General features: G+C 33.9%; 1 protein-coding gene across 3 annotated transcripts in view; it reads left to right on the top strand.

Annotated features, from left to right (window-relative positions):
* LOC145297691 (leucine-rich repeat serine/threonine-protein kinase 1-like) overlaps nt 1-23,267 on the top strand; it is a 171,855-nt gene that overhangs the window by 30,071 nt on the left and 118,517 nt on the right. For all 3 annotated transcript variants that reach the window (XM_080143889.1, XM_080143888.1, XM_080143890.1), the window contains exons 2-3: nt 6,034-6,266; nt 16,413-16,587. In XM_080143889.1, coding sequence (XP_080000015.1) covers nt 6,034-6,266; nt 16,413-16,587 — 408 coding nt within the window. The remainder of the gene's footprint in view (nt 1-6,033; nt 6,267-16,412; nt 16,588-23,267) is intronic.

Raw genomic sequence — 23,267 nt, 5'->3', positions numbered from 1 at the left:
AATTGCGTCCATCGATGAAAAAGGTACATTTCTTTTAGGTTGAACACCGGGGTGACATCTTTCTTCACTTCAAATTTGGCTTCTATTTTCACACAGTGTCCAAGTCCTTCAGCAAAATCTCTTGGGAATTCAGCTTTTACGTCGTCCAGGAAGCCTTCCACTTCGTTCAATTTCTCTGTGTTCAACCTATTACAAAAAGAATTAACTGGTCGTTCCCATAAGTTAAACAGGACAAACCAATCCACTCCAAATAGACTTGCGTTCCTTCCTGGTACCACGTACACTTTGGACTTGTGTGTCTGACCACCAAATGTCATGTTGCACCTCAGTTCTCCTTTGAATTCCAACTTTTTGCCACACATGCTCTTCGCCATCTTGCTGGTTTCCATTAGTTCAGGTCGACCGATCCTTCTCCAGATATCTTCATCTATGATGCTGATGTCCGCACCACTATCCAGGAGTAATGCTACAGGATGTCCATTTATGTGAACATCGACATACTTATGTCTTTCGCAACTTTTCTCTTTCCTTGTGTGAAGCGCATTCACTTTTTCGGTCCTTTGCTTTTTCTTCTGATCACAGTACGGTTCCTTGTGGCCTCTGAATCCACATTCATAACATATCCTATTCCTGAACCAGCAGGTCTTTTTGGTGTGTCTTGTACTTCCACAGCATTCATAATTTTGGTCCTTGTGTATTCTGGGGGTCTTCTGTTCTTGGGTCTTGTACGTTCTACAGGTCCTTTGCTGTTTTACATGTTGTACCTTGTAAACGCTTTTTTCTTCAATGTGGGTGTTGTCTCTTTTGATATTAATGAGATGTTGACATTTCTCGGTAATTTTTTGTAAAGTTATATTTGGATCCGACTCCATAATTGTCAGGATCCGGGATTTGATATCTTTGTCCCCTGGTGCTGTGAGTCCCTGCACAAAGATGAAGCATTTAAATAAATCCGCAGAAATTTCATTTAATTCAAATGATTCACATAAGCAATTTACAATACAAGCATACTCTAGATAGTCTTCAGATTCTGATTTCTGTAAATTTAAACATTTATATCTAGAGTGGAAAAGGCTATCTCTTTTATCAAATATTTTAGATAAAGTATTGATTGTCTCTTCAAAGGTCACTTACTCCGTTTTTTTTTGTTTTTTTTTTTGGGTAAAATTAAGTTAGCATACTTTTGTTTTCATCAGTACCCAGTTTTTGAAGTAACAGTGTAACTTTTTCTTCGTTGGTCCAGTCCGAACACCTCTTTGTAAAAACTGTTTCATACCTTCTATAGTATGCTGGAAATGTAACGCCAGTATTGGGAGAGTAGTGAAATTCTGACAAAGAGTTTGAAATACCCTCTGCAGAAAAGTTCATTTTTTTCTCAGTTGTCGAGGTTTGAATTAATTTTTCCAAATTCTTTTGTTGAGTCGACATTTGGCGTTGAAATATTTTTGTTTGTTCTTGTTGTGCCTCTAAAGTTTTTTGTGGCATTTCTTGCTGTTGTTGTTGCACTAAGAATTGTTGTCATTTTTTACTGTTTCTGAATGCTAAGAGTTAGTACCTTCGTCAACTCAGCCAATTGTTCCATTTTAGCTTAAAAAATGTCTTTCCAAAATTTACAACAATGATTCTACAAAAGTTCATAAATATGCGTTTTCGCAAATTAGCAACAATACTTCTACAAGTTTTGCAAGAATAAATGTCTCAACAAAGTTCATACAATTTAGCAACAGTAATTCTACAGATTTTGCAAAAACAACTGCTTCAACAACGTAATTTTACACAATAATACTTTTTCAACTTCACACAACAAATAGTTCTAATTAATTTACCCGAAACAATGATGAGCAAACTTTTTTTCAACAAAAATACGACTGCACGTGAAAAAAAAAAAAAATTATAGCAATAGTCTCTGTTTTGTTTAGAGAAAAAGAATCGTAAGAGTTTTTTCTTTTCTTTCGAAAAACTCGTAATCCTATGTGCCGGGTTCGAATTCAGTTTGCGTTTCCCAAATATTTTTTTGGTCATAAATATAAATAAAGTTCTCTTTATCTTCAATATCTTTCAAGTACAATTTTATTACCTTTCCGTGAGTTCTTATCGGAGAAATCCATACTTTCCACTACTTTATGTAGGAAAATTCGAATAGTTCTTTGCCGCACGTGTTCAGTAACAAAATCCTTGTAAATTTTCATCAAAAGATCATTGAATAGAACACAGTCCTTTTAATATGGTAATTTATCTCTGTTAAGAGATAAAGAATCATCTTCGTTCGCCAACTGTTATATCTGATTTAAACGGTATATAATAATATGACACAATACGCCGAGTGGGATGCGTAACAAAAGAAGGTTTATTAGTACTTCGTAATAATACAAAATGGCTACTTGCTTTTGAAGTTAGATAAATGTCAATGAAGGTAAAGAAAAGGAACTTAGCGTGTGAGAGCTAAGCGCTCCTCCCTGGGAAGCTTGGTTAACTGGAGGACACTTGTAGAGTGTCCGACGTGAAACTACAAGACAAGGCGCCCCCACCTTAAAATGGTAGCTTTTTTATATCCTGTTTCGTATCCGGTTCGATACGTAGTTATGTCCCTTTTTTTTTTTTTTTTTTTTTTTTTTTTATTACATTTTCACCCCAAACAAGGCAAATTGCCACTTTGGTGTAGGGGGCTACTATCAGGGGCAACAACTACTGGGGTACTATGTAGGGATTTGGGCAGCAAGGTGTCGGTTCACGTTACACTTGAACTTCTGCACGTCAGTACTGTTGGGGAAGCAGGGACCTGGAATGGAATTCCAGAGTCTAGCGGTTCTGGGGAAGAAACTATTGGAGTAAAAAGATCTTTTACATCTAGGGATCTCTACAGTGTGGGGGTGGGATTTAGCAGCCTGTCGGGTTTGTCGAGGGTGCTCACGTCATGGGGGCACAAGTGATTGCAGTTCGTCAGAGCATTCACCACTAAAATACTTGTAGAAAAGGCAGAGGGATGCAACATTTCGTCGATGGGACAGAGGCTGAAGCTTAGATGCCAGTTCAGGGCCTATCAGGTTTGCGACTCTCTTTTGAACCTTGTCAAGGAGCGAGAGACTAGTAGCAGATGCACCAGCCCAGATGTGGCAGCAATACTCCATACATGGGCGAATGGTGGCCCTATAGAGGTACAGGATACTTTCGGGTGTTAGTAGTTTTCTAGCACGGTAGAGAGAGCCCACCTTTCTTGCAGCGGCCCTGGCAATGCCTTCAATGTAATTGTTCCAACTCATGTTTCCTGTGAACGTTAGGCCAAGGAGTTTGAAAGATGGACTCTCAGATAAAGAGTCGTTGGCCATTGCTATGGGTGGTAGAGAGGGTTTCTTGTAATTATTGAATGAAACTAGTTTAGTCTTGGCAGCATTAAACGCGACCAACCACTTTTGTCCCCATTCCACTACAGATTGGAGGTCTTCCTCTAGTGTTTCTGCCATTTCTTTAGAAATGTGTTCATTCGTCTTCCTGTCGTGTCTGCCATAGAGTGTAGTGTCATCAGCATATATACCCATCTCAGAGGCGATGTTGTCGGGGAGGTCATTTATGAATATCAGGAACAATAGAGGTCCAAGGATAGAACCCTGGGGCACCCCCGCATTTATATCATATTGTTTAGATGTACGACCGTCGAGGACAACCTGGATTTTTCTCTTATCTAAGAAGGATTTAATTATGTTAAGTATTCTACCAGTGATACAGTATGATCTGATTTTACTGAGGAGACCCTCATGCCATACCCTGTCAAAAGCCTTAGATATATCTAGAGCTACCGCTCTGCCCTCCCCCGCTTTGTCCAGTGAATGGTATATACGTTCAGAGATCACAGTTAGGATGTCTGCTGTGGAACGGGCTTGTCTAAATCCATATTGTTTGTAAGTCAGTAGTTTAGCATTTGTAAGATGATGGACTTATGACAAAGAGTAATTTATCTTGCCTTTGGTAACATTTGTTTGTTATATATTTGAATTTTTGACTCTATTTTTGCATTTTATTGGCTTCTCTGCTAAATCCCCATGATATCATTACAAATGTTTGCCTTAACTTGTGTAAACAGAAAAAAATAAAATACAGAAAATACAGAACCCATATTTAAGCTAAAATCAATTCCTGAAATTTGTGGAACATGCACGTTTATCAAATCATTATCCCCATGTTAACTATTCCGTACTTAACCTCCTTCCCTGTGCAATGCTAGCACCATGGCAGCTTGTAGTAAATAAAATAAAAATTGACTGTGTGATTGTACAAGTTATGTTGATGGGAGAAATATACATACAAAGTTGTGATTGTCTAATAGATTTATCAGCATGACGGAGTGGCACATGCCCAATTGTAAGGGGAGGTATATCCTAACATAACAAAGCTCTACATATTTGTATTATTTGGATTACTGTTATTCTCTAAATATTTTGGTTGATATAATCTCTAACGCTTTTTAGTTATATCTTTTCAAACTCGGTGATCTTTCTGTCAAACTTGGGAATCTGCACAGAATTTCCAGCGGAGCCCTTTATTTAATCTATCGAGGGTAACACGCTCTCATTCTGTCAGCCATAACTGGGTAAAAATCTTAATTAACTATTGTATTCTAATAATCATCTTTCTCAACATCTAATTCTGATCTTTCTCAACATCTAATGCTGATCTTTCTCAACATCTGATGCTGATCTTTCTCAACATCTAATGCTGATCTTTCTCAACATCTAATGCTGATCTTTCTCAACATCTGATGCTGATCTTTCTCAACATCTAATGCTGATCTTTCTCAACATCTAATACTGATCTTTCTCAACATCTAATTCTGATCTTTCTCAACATCTAATGCTGATCTTTCTCAACATCTGATGCTGATCTTTCTCAACATCTGATGCTGATCTTTCTCAACATCTGATGCTGATCTTTCTCAACATCTGATGCTGATCTTTCTCAACATCTGATGCTGATCTTTCTCAACATCTGATGCTGATCTTTCTCAACATCTGATGCTGATCTTTCTCAACATCTGATGCTGATCTTTCTCAACATCTAATGCTGATCTTTCTCAACATCTAATACTGATCTTTCTCAACATCTAATTCTGATCTTTCTCAACATCTAATGCTGATCTTTCTCAACATCTGATGCTGATCTTTCTCAACATCTGATGCTGATCTTTCTCAACATCTGATGCTGATCTTTCTCAACATCTGATGCTGATCTTTCTCAACATCTGATGCTGATCTTTCTCAACATCTGATGCTGATCTTTCTCAACATCTGATGCTGATCTTTCTCAACATCTGATGCTGATCTTTCTCAACATCTGATGCTGATCTTTCTCAACATCTAATGCTGATCTTTCTCAGCATCTAATTCTGATCCTTCTTCAGCATCTAATTCTGAACCTTCTTTAATATCTAATCTTGATCTTTCTCAGCATCTAATCTTGATCTTTCTCAACATCTAATCTTGATGTCTCATAACCTGTAATCATGACCTGTCTCAACTTTTAATGATTTCACTTTTTTACATTAATTTTCTTTGCCTTACTGCTGATTTTCAGCTGATGATTATAAAATTAAATCTTTATATAGAGCTTCATTAGTTGACCTCGTTCTAATGAACATGTGTCTTTATCTTGATCTGTTCTTATCTATCTCAACCCTTTCATCTGTATTTATCAGTTTATGCCCATCTAAGAATGCTTCTGTTTTGAGAATCCAAATGGTACAGTATTTTGTCATAATTATTACAATATTTGCTAATGGGCTGGGAGATCCGGGTTCAATCCTTACTTGAGTCATATCAAAAACTCCAAAATAGTACCTGATACCCCCTGCTAAATACTCAACATTATAACTTAGGTGCGGGTTAAGGGTAAATTAAGCATTTCTGGAAAAGAAATGGCGCTCTCCCCTACATCAATGAAAACAAAGTGTTCAGGTTACCCTCGACTATGATTGACCTCGTTATTTTCTTAATCTGTTATTTTACATATGAATTCGTACATAGTACTGTTTTTTATTTTCAGAACTGTTGGACTTTTTGAAACAAATTGAAGAAAGTGAGTATGATGAAAGAACAGCTGATGAAAAACTGCTGGATCTGATTTTATTGAACAAAGATAACAGCATCCTGCTGCAGTGCTTCTGCACATCAGATGGCATCTCCCTTCTTGAATTCTGTTCACGTCTGCACTTTCCGCTTTGCCAGGAGTACCTGCTTAAGAATGCTCTCTACAACCCTCACACACTCTCGGATCAGGTAACAAACACCAAATTCCACACCAGATTATATTTTATGCAGTAGATTCGTAGGGTGAATTTGTAAAAAATACACAAGAGGCAAAAATAGAAGAACATGATCAAATAATGAATAAAATATGATGGTTGTAAAGATAACAATATTTTATTGAGAGAAAGAGATGTTTTGTGTGCATGTTGCATTATGTTAGCTTGACGGTTTGTGTAAGACACTGTTCAAGTAAGTTCAATAGTCAATTGTAGGCAATTTTTGTACATGTCTTATGGATGTTTCATGTGAGCATGACATCGTCAGGTGTGAAATGTATATCTGTTATCAGTAGTAGTAATAGTTTTAGTGCTTTAGCTTTTGTATTTGGATTCTTTAGACTACTGTTCTCAGCTTGAGTATTATTCTTATAACGTTTCAGTGGATATAACTTCCGACCCTCTTCAGGTGTATCTTGTTAAATTTGGGAATCTGTTTTTTTTTTTTTTTTCTGAAATTCCATGCAAGTTCCCAAGTTTGACAGAAAAATTCCGAAGTTTAAAAAGATACATCTGAAGATCAGAGGTTACGTTGTCTGAAACGTTGTGAAAATAACATTAAAGATGAAAACAGTAATCCGGAGAATCCAAATAATACGAGTTTTTTTTGTTTGTTTTTTTTATATATAAATCGTTTCAGACAAGGCATGAAACTACTTGGTGTAAACAGCTAAGAAAAATAAAACCTGATTATAACAAAAACAGTACATGCTTATTGGTTTTAATATTGGAAAACAAAAAAGACCAAGATTATAGATAAGAAAAAACAGTCAGCAGGAAGAGAGTTCCACAAACCTACAGTTCTTGGAAAGTTACTACTGGAATAGGAAGCTGTATTAACAGTAAAGTATCAAAACAGCAAATTCATGGAAACCACTTGAACAAAGGAAGCAGGCAATAGATCAGACAATTATGAATAATGCATGTCATAATAGTATTTATAGAACAACATCAGCATCACATCTGTGAGAGAAAGGTTGAAGAGAAGAAGAAAGGGTGAGGGCCAATCAAATCAATAGGACAGAGATTCATCAACCCAAATATGGCAATAGTACTCCATACATGGTCAGTTAATAGAACTGTAAAGATACAGAATAGCCCCAGATGTTGTTGTGTATGGTTAATTTCATGCAGACGATTTCCCCAACATTTAATTCTGTTGAAATGCAGCATGGATAACATTGGTTGGAAAATTACAATTTACTTCAGCAGTGAGACTAACTACCTTGTAGGTTTTCTATTGTCAATCTGTTTAGCTGTTCATTTGTCGTGGCTTTTTATGAAAATCCGAGCGAAAGGTTTTGGAACATTTTTATCTTCAATGCCTAACATACAGATAGTTGGTTCAGGTGGTTTGGGTGTGCATTTTTTGTTTTGTTGCAGGCTCATAATATTTCAAATTACAATCAGTCCTAACAGATTTGTTATTACTTATTATTAGTTAATATTAATCATAGAGTATTACTATAATATATATATATATCTTTTTAACTCATTTCGAAGTGTTTTTTAACATGTTTTATTAACTGTTTGCTCCTATTATAAGCTCTATCTCCTATTTGGTTTTATCGAGCTTTTACATCTGGCTGAGATAACTTTATAAATATTAATTCTTTAATATTTATAATATACTTTAATTTTACCATCTTGGATCATTTTGGTAAATTTAATTGTAATTTTTATTTTATTTTATTTTATTTTTATTTTATAATATACATATGTGTGTGTGTGTAAGAAATTTAGAAGGTTATCAACATGTGAGAAATGGAATGTAGTCTCTGTTTAGGAAGAAAGATGAAAACAAGTGACAATTTGCAAATCAATAAGTATATATATACATACATTTATTCAGTATGCATATTGGTATATACTAATTTGCAATTTGTCACTTGTTTTCATCTTTCTTCCTTGACACAGACTACATTCCATTCCTCATATTCTAAATCTCTTCTACATACCTATCCCACACAATGCTTCAAGCAAACTACATCTCATATGTATATATATACATATATTAATGAAATCAAAGGGATGTAGTGTTTACCTGATATACGCAATGGTAAACTTCAAACTAATATAAATAACAGTATTTATATATAGAAAATTTAATCCCAACTGAATAAAAAAGCTCAATATGCAATAGAGTAAAGCTTATTTCTCTTTCTCATATATAAATTAAGGTTTGAGAAGTTCAAAAGAGTATTTGTTTATGTATGTATACGTATATGTATATATATACATACACACACACATACGTATACATACATATGTCTCGTTATGAATATGTATACATGAGTCTATAAATGCGTAACGCTTCATTCTTCATCATAGAGATGATTCCCCTTTTCTCTCTCTCTCTCTCTCTCTCTCTCTCTCTATTACTTTTTAGTAAACCCTCTCTTACTCCCTAACTTTCAACTTTTTCTGACATGCGACTTGTGTCAATGAACACATTTGCAAAATTAGTTTATAAACAGACTCTCCCCATCCACTAATACAGTTCACCATTCTGGTAAAATACGACCCACTTTAATCATTTATAATTTTATATTGTCTATAATTGTTCTTCTTAAACAATTTTCCAAAAAGGTTGAAATGCCATTTCTCCATTTTTATCCTTCTTTTTTAGAGAGCTCGCAAATTTTATAGTTTTTTTTTTTTTTTTTGAAGAGCTCAGGCTTTTCTTTTTTTCTATGACGTCCAATGGTTCAGGGTCATCTGACGAAGTCTCATTGACTGAAACAGATAGCTGTTTGTAGCGACCACCAAATGTAACTGTTTACCCTCAAATAAATAATTAAAAAAATATATATTAGCAATACTCTATGATTAATAGCAACTAATAATAATTAATAACAAATCAGGAATGACAGTAATAAGCCTACTATTTGTTTGTAAACAAACTGATAGAGCACTGTGCTGTGGGCAAATGTTAATTTAATAGACATTTGAGGACAAATATTTACGGTCACTTATTCGTGGTCCGATGGTTAGAGCTGCCGGCTGTCAACTCAACGGTTGTAGGTTCGATCCACAGTTGGGAAAAAAGTGTATGTCTAGCCGCACTGATGAGTTGTGATACAACGAAACAGTGCTGTATGTGAATGACACACACACACACACACACACATATATATATATATATATATATATATATATATATATTATACATCTTTCTATTTCAGTAGTTTCTTCCCAAGAACTGCTGCAGTCCTGGATATGACCTTAAACTATATCTGATGGTAAGGCCCCAGCTTGCAGGTTTTGGGGAGTGTGGAGCCACTCCTTAATTGCCTTTGCTCCCAGGTCCACTCTGACCTAGAGTGGTAGTACCTGTTAGGGTCCCAACTATGGGTTAAATAGAAACTAACTTGAAAAAAAAAAACAAATATATTCTATTAAAAAAGATTTCTTCAAAATCACTGGATTCGGCATTAAATAACCTGAAAAGGGTTGATATGCCGTAAAACAAAACCAACCAAACAACCAAGAATTGCTGCAAGTTTGTGGAATTATCTTCTGCTTACTGTTTTCCTCATTTTCAAGAGTAACGTCAATAGGCATCTCCTGTTTTTGCATTAATCATCTTTTGTTCTTTTTAGCTCCTTGCATCAAGTGGCTTCATGCCTTGTCTGGATTTTATGCTACCAAATCAGGCTGTCTGAAGATATCGACTTCCTACCCTAAACATTGTTATTTTTTTATATCATTTTGCAAAACTCAATCATGTTCTGCAAAGTCAAAAACAAATGCAACAACTTTTCTCTACTAATCAACCAAACTAAACACCTTGAATAAATATTTTTGGATATGAAGAACTTGAAGAATAAAAACGTTTTTCTAAAATTACTAGATTTGACATTAAATAACCCCCAAAGAGTTGATATACCGTAAAACAAAACAAAAACAACCAAACCTTGTCTGAAACAATTTCAATTAAAAGAAATCCTTTTTCCTACAAGAGGGAGAAGGTAGTTTTGTCTAATCTATTCTATAAAGTAAAGTAATAAGTGGTTAATGACATGGACTGATGACCCGGGTGTCCCAAGTTCAAATCCAGTTTGTCCCATAAAAATCACTTTCACTTAATGTTTGGCAACCTTGACGTAGTCCGTCCCCTAAGTACCTGATATCATTCTAGAAAGAATTCTGACTCAAAAATAATTGGGGAAACCAATGCCAACAATAGAATCTTTGTATTCATATGACGACGACGACGACGACGAGGTCATTCAAAATTAGATTACTATTTCCAATGTTGAGCGATTTATTTTTTAATGTTAATATTTTTCAATTTATTTCTTTTCTTTATTCATAAAAAAAACAGTCCCATCTTATGGAAAAAAGAGTAATTCATCAATATGGTGGGCTTAATAAAGAGTTTAAGGTTATTATTTACAAAAAATTTCAAGTTAAAAATGTTAGTGAATAAAATTTTTGCCCTATTATCAAATTGTGTTTCTGTCTGTTTTTTTCATGGTTCAAATCTGAGTTTATTTTTTTTTTTTATTAATTTTCTATTAAAAGAAAAACCTAACTCGATCTCTACAAATCATATTAAGAAAATTCAATGTGTTAACTGTTGAAATGAATCGTATATAAATAAAGTTGCACCCCCATGTCATTTTTGTACATTTTTTTCCTGAGTTAATGGGATTTTGCTTTAGCTTTATCTAATTAATTATTGCTTTCATTATGGTTAAATTTTATTTATCACACAATGACATTATACACTTGTAAGGATTTTTCACTTGGTTGAAACCTGCGTTTTTAGTTATAGACTATGAAACTTGTGTATCAGCCAATAATAACACACAAGACGACAAATTTTCTAATTTCCAATAAATTTGAACAGTCATAAGTTGATTGCTAATTGTGATATCCAAATAAATCTTTGGTGTATTTGTTTATATTTGCTAAGATCAATTTAGCTACATTAAAAGATTTAAGATATAATGAGTTGTGGCCTTGAATGGCCAGTAATTATCAAGACAAACGCATTGGTATAATCAATAAAAGGGCATTAACAATGTATGTTATAGAAAGTATGCATTTGATTCCGTGGCCATAACTGCTATCAATAACTGCCACAATGCTTACTCATTACTTCTTACCTCTAGGGATCTCTACTGTGTAGGGGTGGGATTTTTCTGCTTGTCGGGTTTGTTGGGGTATTTAATGTCAAAGAAGTAGAAGGGCTCATAGTTCGTCAGAGCATACACCATTAAAATACTTGTAGAACAGGCATAGAAATGCAACATTTCATCAATGGGACAGAGGCTGAAGCTAGGATGACAATTCAGGACCTATCAGGAGGAAGAGACTAGTAACAGATGTACCAGCCCACTGACAACAATACTCCATACATGGGCGAATGGTGGCCTTGTAGAGGTATAGGATACTTTCAGGCTTAAATAACTTTAACTCCACCTTCCTCACAGCAGCCCTGGCAATGCTCTCGATGTATCTGTTTCAACTCATGTTCCCTGTGAACGTTAAGCTGGGGAGTTTGGAAGAAGTACTTTCAGGTGATGTATCTAGCCATAGTTATTGGTGGTTGAGAAGGTTTCTTGTAATTATTGAAGGAAACAAGTTTAGTCTTGGCAGTATTGAATGTGACAATCTATTTTTTCCCCTCATTCCACTACAGATTGGAGGTTATCCTCTAGTCTTTCTGCCATTTCCTTAAATATGGGTTCATTTGTTTTCCTCTCGTGCCTGTTATAGAGCGTGGTGTCATCAGCATGTCAGCTGTTTTCAAATTCAACTCAGTACTTATCTAATCATTTACTTCCAAGTTTTCCTTAGACACACATCCAGTGTTTCTACAATAGGGCAGGTCGATTTGCAACTTTTTTCAGAAAATCAACATGGCACTTGTGATGATAGTTGGGATTTGATGTGATAAGATCATATACCAAAAATTAGATTCCCATCTTGAACAGAAAATTGAGCATTTAATTTTAAAAATCGTGTAGAAAAATGCTGAAACATCCTTCATTTTCATAGCATTTTTCACAACACTAACTTTGAAATTTTACTATTTTTATAAAAAATCCAATTAAAATTGATATATTTATATGAAATACATTGAAAGAAAAATAAATACATGAATTATAATTTTAATTATGAATCACAACTAGTAAAATATCTAAACTTTTACTGCATTGATTAAACAAAAATTGTAAAAAATGCTAATTAGCAACTAAGTCTTTTAAATTTCACAATTCAAAAAGATATGTGGAGATGTATTACACAATATAACAACTTGATACAAGTTACAGAACCATGTATTTCAATTTTTTATTAGAGGCAATAATATAAACTTATAATAGAACTAAATTGTTCTGTATAATTTCCTTTTGAGGAAAATGAAGGTCTAATTTGCTGGAATGATGACTTTGTAATAATGTGTCTATGTCTTGCTTCCTTCCCATATACAACTTTTTGAGAAAAATCAATCGAATTTGACCAGTGTGTGGCTGCAAAATTGATAGCAGTAATCTTTTTCATTTTTTTTTATTTTTTTATTTTTGAGTTCACTATTTCTGGAAAAAACGACACAAAAAAAACAATTATTTGAAAACACTTATTTTTTATATTTTTGCGATGTAATATGAATAAAACTAACTATTGTTTGGGTAAATTAAAAAAAACTAATAAAATTTAATGGATAAATATTTATTTACCTAATGGACAAAATCGTTTGAATGCCCTCTTCTCTCGTATCCAATTCATCTGAGTTAATCATTGATATTATATTTTCCGGAAGTAGTGCAAAAGCACCATATTTTGAACAGTTTAAAACAGTAATTTGGATTTCAGTTAACTGTTTTGTTCTCTGAATCATATTAAACTATACTGTTGTTGGTTAAAAAAAAATATTGTTGGTTGAAATCTCAAACTAATTAACTGCATGCGCTTGGATGATAAATTTGACTAAAATGTTTAATTTATCGTAGTATTTGAGGATAGACAACTCTGGTCCATAAACACATTAACCTTATGGCTTATGTTAGCCATCTTCCTTGATTCAAGGGCCCAATTTTCTAAGTTAACTTCTCCACAAGAAATGCCAACAGCATACTCAAAAAGTAGCCTCTGGTCTTTACACTTAAATTATTTGTTTCTTCTGCTGTCAGATAATGATTATCGGGAGGGACACTAATTTTTTAGAATTCTACTTGAGGCAAATCTTGATAATTATTGATACAAAGTTTCCTCAAAGGACCAGTAAATGTTGTTAGTCTTTTTGTTGTTCCATCAATTAATTTAAAAATTGCTGTAAATGGCAGTTCTTCTAGTGGAACCTGAAAATTGGAAAATTTGTATATTTAATAATAGAGCCATATTACATAATAAATACCAATATATTATTTTATTTTCGACAAAAAAGGAACATAATTGCAAGTGAATCTATAGAATTAATTTTACCTCCTTGTTAGGAGGACAAGTGCAGACTGTGACTTGTTTGACAATTTTCAGTCTTGCACTTTACTGCAAAGTCATCACATCTCAAGACAGTTTACAACTACAAGAAGATATATCAAACAGTTTGTCTAGCTGTTCCTTCATTCTTTTCACTTTGATTGCTGCAAGAGATTTCCTGTCAATCTATTTGGCCCTCTTATAGTAAAATATATTGACCTTCAGTCCTATATAATGTTACCTTAACAAGGGCAATTGTGGATTGACTGCTTGCCGAATACTAATTATTTCCTTGGCAATTAACTTAGAAATCTCACTATTTTTTAAGTGGGGATAACTGTTTTTGAGAAAATAACTAAACTGGATGGCTTGTCATAAAGTTGGGGTGCTGTTTCATCCAAATGACAAGGTGGACCAGCAAATTTTGTGAACCACGGGTTAAAACTGAACATTGTGCTTTGACTGACATTCTAATCTGAAAAGTAAAAATAAATAAATGTATTATAACTGAAGGAAACTGTATTAGGCTATCTTCCAGTTTCATACATAAAAAATAAGTGCTAGTTATAAGAAATAATGAAAAACTTTGTAGAGTTGAATTAGATGTATTGAAGAGAGAGGACCGAACCAAATCAGAGGCATAGTAGTGTTTAGTTTAGATATTTTTTATCAGACTTTAGCTCCTCCTTCAATAACATGAATTTATCCATAAAAAGATTAATTCTTGATGTAGCTGTGCCATTTTAAACGATTGTTTAGTGTTTAGAGTTTGAAAAATCAGTGCTTGTGCATCTATGTTACTATGCTATTTTTAATAGTATTTTCAAGTTAAATTTAATTATGAAATTTTTGTTTATTAAATTTTTAGGTGAAAGTACAGAATAGTTACAATGCAACCTCCTTCCCATTTTAAGAATGGCTTTCTAAATAACAAAGTTATTTTAGCACAATAACATAGATGCACAAATAACGAAAAACCTTTAAAGGAGTTTCCTTATTTACTTGTATTAATCTTTGTAGGTTATCTGATTTTAAAACTATAATTTTAGAAGAAAAACACTGCTTAAAAACAATTACTCCCTAAAAATAAAAGAAATTAAAATTTGACACTAATTTTCTGCAAAGTATTTTTTATTAAGTTGAAAAACTTGAAAACTTACGTGGTTATGTTTCGTAAAGAATGTGGAGAATGAAATTGTATGGGCTATTTTTTTTTTTTTTTGCTTGAATATAAAACTGGAGTATTACCATATTTTAATAAAAATTTTAAATAGAATTTGATGTGAAATATTAGGTTGGTGCAAAAATGTTTTTGACGTTCGTTTAAACATCCAAAAAATGCCATTATTTTTGCACCAACCTAATAAATGCCATTATTTTTGCACCAACCTAATAGAAAAACAAATTAAATAAGATAAAACGAATATATTTAAATTCACTGCAGACACTTGAAATATAATAATACATATTTTAAACAAGCCTTCTCGTTTTTCCTTTCGAAATAATTAAGCCTAAATCATAATGTTTTCAAATTGAATAATAAACAAACGTTAATTTTCAATATCAATAACGAGTGTGTTTTGCGACGGTGAAATCTAAAATGTTTCCACCCAAAAAAGTTCCTGAAATGAAAAAGCGAACTTTGGTCGTTATTATTTAAAAAACATAATTTTGCCTTTACACTTAATATTTATTTTATTAATTCATTATCCTCACTCATTTTATTTAAAAATGTAGTTTAAAATATATTCTAAATAATGATTGCATTTTCTTAACAGTACGGATTGTTTGGATGATGGGACGTTCTTAACAATTCACCGAAAAACTTTTAATACCTTCAATTTTTCAACTTTTAAAGTCATTTCCTCAAACAAAGATAACGATTTTGAGAAAAATATTTTGTGTAGGTCTTTTCTATGTCAAACTCCAACTATCATCACCATTGCCTCACCGGGGTTGCAAAATCGACCTGCCCTATTCTACAATGGTTTTTCTAGGAATTGAATCTTCTAAATTGCTGTACCAGTATAATCGATTCATACAACCAACCTTGGATGTAGAAAAGTGCAGTTTTGTTTTTATCAAATTGCCTCATCTTGAAATGTTTGTATAATCTTAACTTTGCACGCAACATATAAACAGATTATTTTGACATTTTTCGGCATTTGCTTTCTGATCCACTACTACTAGTATACGTGCTATGATTTGCTTTCCTTCTCATCAGAGAGTAGGTTCTCGTCTACGTTCCAATCTCTGGTCCCCCCTCACCAATCTTTTACGAAAAACACCCGTCTAGCTGAAACCACTGTCAAAAATTTTCCCCACTCTTTATCTGTGCCTAAATCAAAACGTAGATTCCATGAACAAAGCTTCTTTCTTAGAACTGCACGCCTGTGTAACTCTGTTCCGTCTGCCTGCTTCCCACCTGACTACAACCTGGATGTCTTCAAGTCCAACGTAAACAAATTCCCGATGAACCTTAAGTAAACACTTTATTAAATCTCCACACTCACGTACTGTACATGCAATAACCCTTATCCCTGAGTGGCTTCCGGGCCTTGATAAGTGGTGACCACCTTGTAAAAAAAAAAAACAAAAAAAAACAATACTACAAGCAACTATAAAGGGATATAAAGGCTTCTATTATAATTGTAAAATCAATAGTTTGATTTTGTTTTATATCTATTTTCAGTGTGAGATGTTGGCTGAGGCTTGTCGGTATGGCTACAGCACTGTCGTCCAACTTTTGCTGTTAAATAAGGTGAAGATGTCCCGACAGCCGATTTGCACCCCCAACTCTCCATTTTATATTGCATCTCACAAAGGCTTTGTTGATATCCTTCAGCTCATGGTGGACTCAGACCCTTGTAAGTGTTCACCTTTAATTTTGTTTTGCAAAAAGAAAAAGACAATTTAATTTGAGATCATAAAAATTTTGCAGTATTTACCTGACCTGCTTCTGGTGAAGAACTTAAAGAAAAATAATTTGTGATGGACATGAGGATTCTGAACCCAGATCTGGCAACGAAAGTGGCTTCAACTTGGCTCATCCCCACCATAAAAGGATCTGTTTTGTCTGGCAAATATAAAAATTGTAGGTTACTAGTGAGGATCGAACTCACAAAATTATGAAAGAAATAATGACTGGTTATTACACTGCAAAAAGCAAATCTACTTCAATAAATAAAAAGTGAACCCATGAACTGTGTTCCCATTGGTTAAAAAGAACATATGCCAAAAAGAACTGTTACAAATAAATCATACACCATCATTTATGATTATGCAATTCCCTACAGTTACATAGAAAACAGAGCTGTTAAACTTGACATAGTGCTATGGGGCAAGAGAGAGAAAGTAGCAACCTTAGTTGAAGTTAATATCCATAATGATACTGACTTAAAAAGAGTTGAGAGAGAAAAGATAACTAAATACCAAGATTTTATGTACGGCATGAAAAGAAAATTGAATCTTAGAAAGATTATCATTCCAGTAGTCATAAATGCTATAAGTGTTCATGAAAAAGATTTCGAAAGCTATCTGGTGAATATATTCAGTAAACTAAATGCAAGAGAGTCAAACAATTATGCTTAAATGGATGGTTAGAATTCTAAAAAGACCTGTCAGTTGGAGTCTTTAAATAGCAAGTAAATATCTGACATTAAATAGCAAGTAAATGTCTGACATTTAAAAGGATGCCCCATCCTCAAAAAATCAAAAAGATATATGCATAATTGCATTCTTATTATCATTCAAACACAGTAATGTTTGAATATATGGTTAAGTGGCAGTTTTAGTCATTTAGAACTACGTTAAAGCTTCACTGCTCACTCATTTTTCGACTAAATTTCAAACAATTATTAGTTTATAGATCACCTCCTCAGCTATATTGTTAAAAAAATTTTTCAATTTTCGTTCAGTAAAATAAGTTATGATGAATTTTCTGATGTTCAAAATCGTAAAAATATGTAAGGAGGTGAGCGACGCTTTTTATGACTGGTTTCCATAGCAACCACATTGCTAGTAATTCACTGCTGTTGCAGAAAGAGCAGTAACAAGTGGAACAGAATGAAAGCATGAAAGGGAGATAATTGGGATTTTATTGAAAGCCGATGAGTGCCGTACATTGTTATTACATATGTGTATGTTATGTTTATGGGGGCAAAAAAATAAGACTGAAATTAAACAAAGAACAAGTGAATTTACTAGAAGCCTGGAAAAATCATGGATTACAATAGAAAAATGTGAGCATGAAAGGCTTAACCATGGAAAAGTAAAGGACGAGTTGTTAAAACTGTAAAAGAAAAGGACAAGATATTCTAGTAAAAAATATAAATTTATAAGTTTAAATATTGCAGCATTAAGATTTTTTTTTAATTCAATTTATAACATTATATAATCAATTCTTAATGCTACAATATTTTAAGTCATAAATTTATTATATTTTTTACTAGAATATCTTGTCCTTTTCTTTTCCAGTTTTAACAACTGGTCTTTTACTTTTCCATGTTTAAGATTAATCATATTACTTTCCATGCTTGCATTGTTCTATTGTAATACTAGATGGTTTTCTTTTTGCTGTTTTCTTCACTGGTGCTACCAGATCAGGCTGTCTACTGACTTCCTGAGATGAAACGCACCTACATAGATGTCTTTGTTTTTTTATTCCCTTTTGCAAAACTTAGTCATGTTCTGCGAAAACAAAAACAAAAACAACATTCTCCTCCCCCTCCCCTCCCTCGTTTTCTTTTTCCTTCACCTCCTCACCTTTTTTTTTTTTTTTTTTTTTTTTTTTTTTTTTTTTTTTTTTTGCCTAGTTGGTAGGGCGATAGAACATACCAACTGCCCCCCTGCAGAGGGTAAAAATCCTTCAATGGGACCACCAGTTGACCGTTGGTGGCAACCCGTAATGCATTAAGAACGGGATCCTGGTGGTTGAGTGGAACATGCCTAGGAAATAATAACATGATACTACAACACACCACTTTGGCCCTTACTAGGCTAGACGGGAGGTTGGATAGGCCCGATCCAATCAATCGGTTGGTCATGACAAGCACTAATTCAGACAATCCAAACAAAAACACACTAACACTCAACATAAACAATAAACTGAATTAATAAGCGATGGCTGAAGGGTCAATCAAGCTGGGAAAAAGGTAACCATCAGGAATAATAAAAATACAGGGAAATCCCATACTTGGGTGGGCATAACCATATATTGTGAATGCTTGGAAACCTCCCCATGTTTGAGTATACCAGCTATGTAGCCCTGGAGAACCGAGGCGAATGGGATTTACCCCCTCATAGTTCTTCCCCATAAGGGGCTCCGAGGAGGGTGGGGAGCATGGCTGATGAATTTTTCAAAAATTATTATGAATACCAAAAAATCCAAGAGACCACACACAGAAATTGACTCTGACAGCGACAATGAAGATACAAACTTTCCAAGATTCATCGTGCTAGAAGCAACGTCTAATATACCGTTAACTAAAATGTCACCCTTCATTATCCAAAAGGTAATATCAAGCAAAATAACACCTAAAAATGTCAAAAAATTAAGGAATGGTACCATATTGGTAGAAGTACTAAATAAAAAACAGGCCAAAACTCTACTTCAACTACAAAAATTGCATGAAACAAACATCAAAGCTTATCCACACCAAACACTAAACTACTCCAAAGGAGTCATAAAAAACCAGGAAATCTCCGTCTGCACAACAGAAGAAATCAAAACAGAACTAAAAAACCAAGGGGTCACAGATGTAAAAAGAATCACATTTAAAAAAAAAGGAGAGGTAATATATACAAACACTTATATATTAACATTCAATTATCCTCAAATACCAGAGACCATCAATATAGGTTATGAAAGAACGAAAATAGAACAATACATCCCAAAACCTTTACAATGCTACAACTGCCAAAAGTTTGGACATAATAAAGACCAATGTCTAAGATTCTTCACATGTGGAAACTGCAGTGAAAAAAACCCAGACCACGATGAAGAAGACTGTCCAAATAAAACCAAATGCACAAACTGTCAAGAAGAGCACCACTCTCACTCAAAACAGTGCAAAATATATAATCAAGAGAAGGAAATAATAACAATCAAATATCAAAAAAATATAACCTTCCAAGAAGCCCGCAAAGAAGTCACAAATCGCACCAAAAACTCATATGCCACAATAACCCAACAAGCAAACAAAATGTACAACTACAATGAACTAAACCTTGCTCCAGAAATTGCAAACCTAGCAAAAGAACTAAAGAACATACTTGAAGAATTAAAATCTTTTTTATCAGAACTGAAAATAAACTCCAACAGCCAAATAAAAGTCAGAAACGAACAACCCAGTATAAAAGAAAACGAAACAAAGGAAATCAGAAAAACTTCCATCAATATTGAGGAATCAATCCCTAAAGAAATGAAACCTCCTCAATTATCAAAACGTGAAAGATCCAAGTCACAAACAAGGACAAAAACAGATGTTAAAAATAAACACACAACAACAGAAAAAATGGAAATAGAACAGAACAACAAAAAAACTACCCCCCAAAAACAAAATGACAAACAAAAAACAGAATTAGTATTAATTGAAAATGAAAATAAATTTGAACTAGTTGAAACTGATAGCCAAAAAAGACAGTCAAGACAAAGTAAATCTAAAAGTCCCAGACCAAAACCCAAAAAAAGCCTCTCACCAGAAACAAGAAACAGACCATCCACTTCCAAAAGAAACACCCAAACTAACATCGAAACTATGGACGTAGACATAAACACCAACAGTCCAAAACCAAAAGAAAATATAAACCATGACTAACAAAATCCTACAGTGGAACATAAGAGGATTAAAAATTAATATCGAAGAAATGCAAATACTTATCAAATCCTTATGTCCTGCAATAATTTGCCTACAGGAAACACACTTAAAAGAAAATGACAAAATTAACATAAAACACTACTCAATATACAACCACATAAACAAATTATCATGCAAAGCCACCGGTGGATCATCAATACTGATAAACGAAAACATTCCACACAGCAAAGTGAACTTAAAAACAAATATGCAAGCTGTTGCAATAACTGCAACACTACACAAAACAATAACCCTATGCTCACTCTATATACCACCAAATGAAACAATAAACGAAACTGAATTAAACAATATAATCAAACAACTACCTAAACCTTTTCTACTGTTGGGAGACTTCAATAGTCATAATATATGGTGGGGCAGTAAAAAAAACAACAAAAGAGGCCAAACCATAGAAAAAATAATTAACCAAAACGATCTATGCCTACTCAACAACAAAGAGAATACATATATGCACCCACCAACGGGAACCCTATCAGCAATCGATATAACACTATGTGACCCAACTATATACATGGATTATAGCTGGAGAACACATAAGGATGCATGCGGAAGTGACCACTTCCCAATCATAATAGAAAACGAGAATCCCAAGCCAGAAGACAAAACACCCCGCTGGAATTTACAAAAGGCAAATTGGGAAAATTTCCAAAATACATGTCAATACAGATTAATACCTGAAGCGAATCCTGACTTAGAACACATCACATATTTCAGCAACACCCTACTCACAATAGCCGAGGAGAACATACCAAAAAGTTCCACTACTACAAAATATAACAAACCCTGGTACAATAAAGAATGCAAAGAAGCTATAAGAGCCAGACGTGCAAACCTAAGGAAATTTAAAAACAGTCCAACGAAAGAAAATTTGGACACCTATAAAAACAGCAAAGCCAAAGCACGGAAAACTATCAAAGAATCAAAACGGAACTCGTGGAAAGATTATGTAACAAAAATTAATCAAAACACAAAACCCAAAAAAGTATGGGAGATGGTCAGAAAAATAGCAGGAAAAAATACAAAGAACCCTATTAAACACCTTATATGCGACAACACAAAGATTACCGACAAACAAAATATCGCAAATAAATTAGCAGAACAATTCTCAATGAACTCATCATCAAAAAACCAAAATAAAAAATTCCAAGCTATAAAGAAAAATGAAGAAAAAATAAAAATAAACTTCAAATCAAAAAATGAAGAAAACTACAATCAATTATTCAACAGTGCAGAACTAGAGGAGGCAATAAACAAATCTCCCGATACAGCAGTCGGCCCCGACGAGATCCATTATCAATTCCTCAAAAAACTACCAAAACCATCACTGGACTACTTATTACAAATTTACAATGAGATATGGATAACTAACAACATTCCAAAAAACTGGAAGCAGGCAACAGTAATCCCAATACCCAAACCAAAAAAAGACCATACAAACCCAACAAACTACCGACCCATTGCACTAACTAGTTGTTTGTGCAAAACTTTTGAAAGAATGATTAACGAAAGATTAAATTGGTACTTGGAAAGCAAAAATCTAATTACAGAAAGCCAGTCGGGTTTCAGGAAAAATAGAAGCCCCACCGATCACTTAATAAAACTGGAAACACGCATAAGAGAAGCATTTGCAAAAAAAGAACATCTAATAGCAATTTTTTTTGACATGCAAAAGGCGTATGACACCGCTTGGAAATACGGAATCCAAAAAGACCTGTATGAACTAGGACTTAGGGGTAGAATGCCAGAAATTATCAGAAATTTCTTAACAAATAGAAACTTCCAAGTACGGATGGACAACACTTATTCAGTCCAAAAAGATCAAGAAATGGGGGTCCCCCAAGGCAGTATCCTGTCTGTCACCCTCTTCAACATTAAAATAAACAATATCATAAAAAACATAGACCCAGGAATTGAAAATGCCCTATACGTGGACGACCTACTTATATACTACCAATCTAAATATATACAAACAGCCGAACGCAAACTACAACTCTGTCTGAATAAAATAAACAAATGGGCCATAGAAAATGGATTTACATTCTCAGAGGAAAAAACTAAATGCATCCACTTTTGCAAATTACGAAAATTCCACCACGACCCCAACCTGAAACTGGATAACAAGAACATCCCACTTACCGACCAACATAAATATTTAGGTATTATATTTGATAAAAAATTGAACTTTATACCGCATATAAAATATTTAAAAGCAAAATGCCAAAAGACAATGCAATTGATCAAAGTCCTAGCACACACCGATTGGGGTGCAGACAAAGTCACATTATTAAAATTATACCAAACTCTAATCAGATCTAAAATGGACTATGGATGCTTCATCTATGGAGCAGCAAGGAAGTCCTACATAAAAGAACTAAATACAATCCACCATCAAGGATTAAGATTAGCCTTGGGAGCATTTAGAACCTCTCCAGTAGAAAGCCTCTATATAGAGGCCCACGAGCCTCCACTGATTCTAAGACGACAGAAGTTAGCGCTACAATATTACCTAAAGCTGGTATCAAGTCCAACAAATCCTGCATATCAATGTACCCTTCACCCACAATACACACATCTCTTCAACAAGAAAGAAGATATCAAGCCCTACAGCCTCCGGATAAAAAACCTTCTCACAGAAGCCCAAATGGACATTACAAAAATACATAAATATA

Source organism: Euprymna scolopes, chromosome 18 (genome assembly GCF_053919585.1).
Source record: "Euprymna scolopes isolate OS-2025 chromosome 18, ASM5391958v1, whole genome shotgun sequence".
NCBI classification, from domain to species: Eukaryota; Metazoa; Mollusca; class Cephalopoda; order Sepiida; family Sepiolidae; genus Euprymna; species Euprymna scolopes.
Note: the sequence above shows the minus strand (reverse complement) of the source record. Positions and strands in the feature narration are given on the sequence as shown.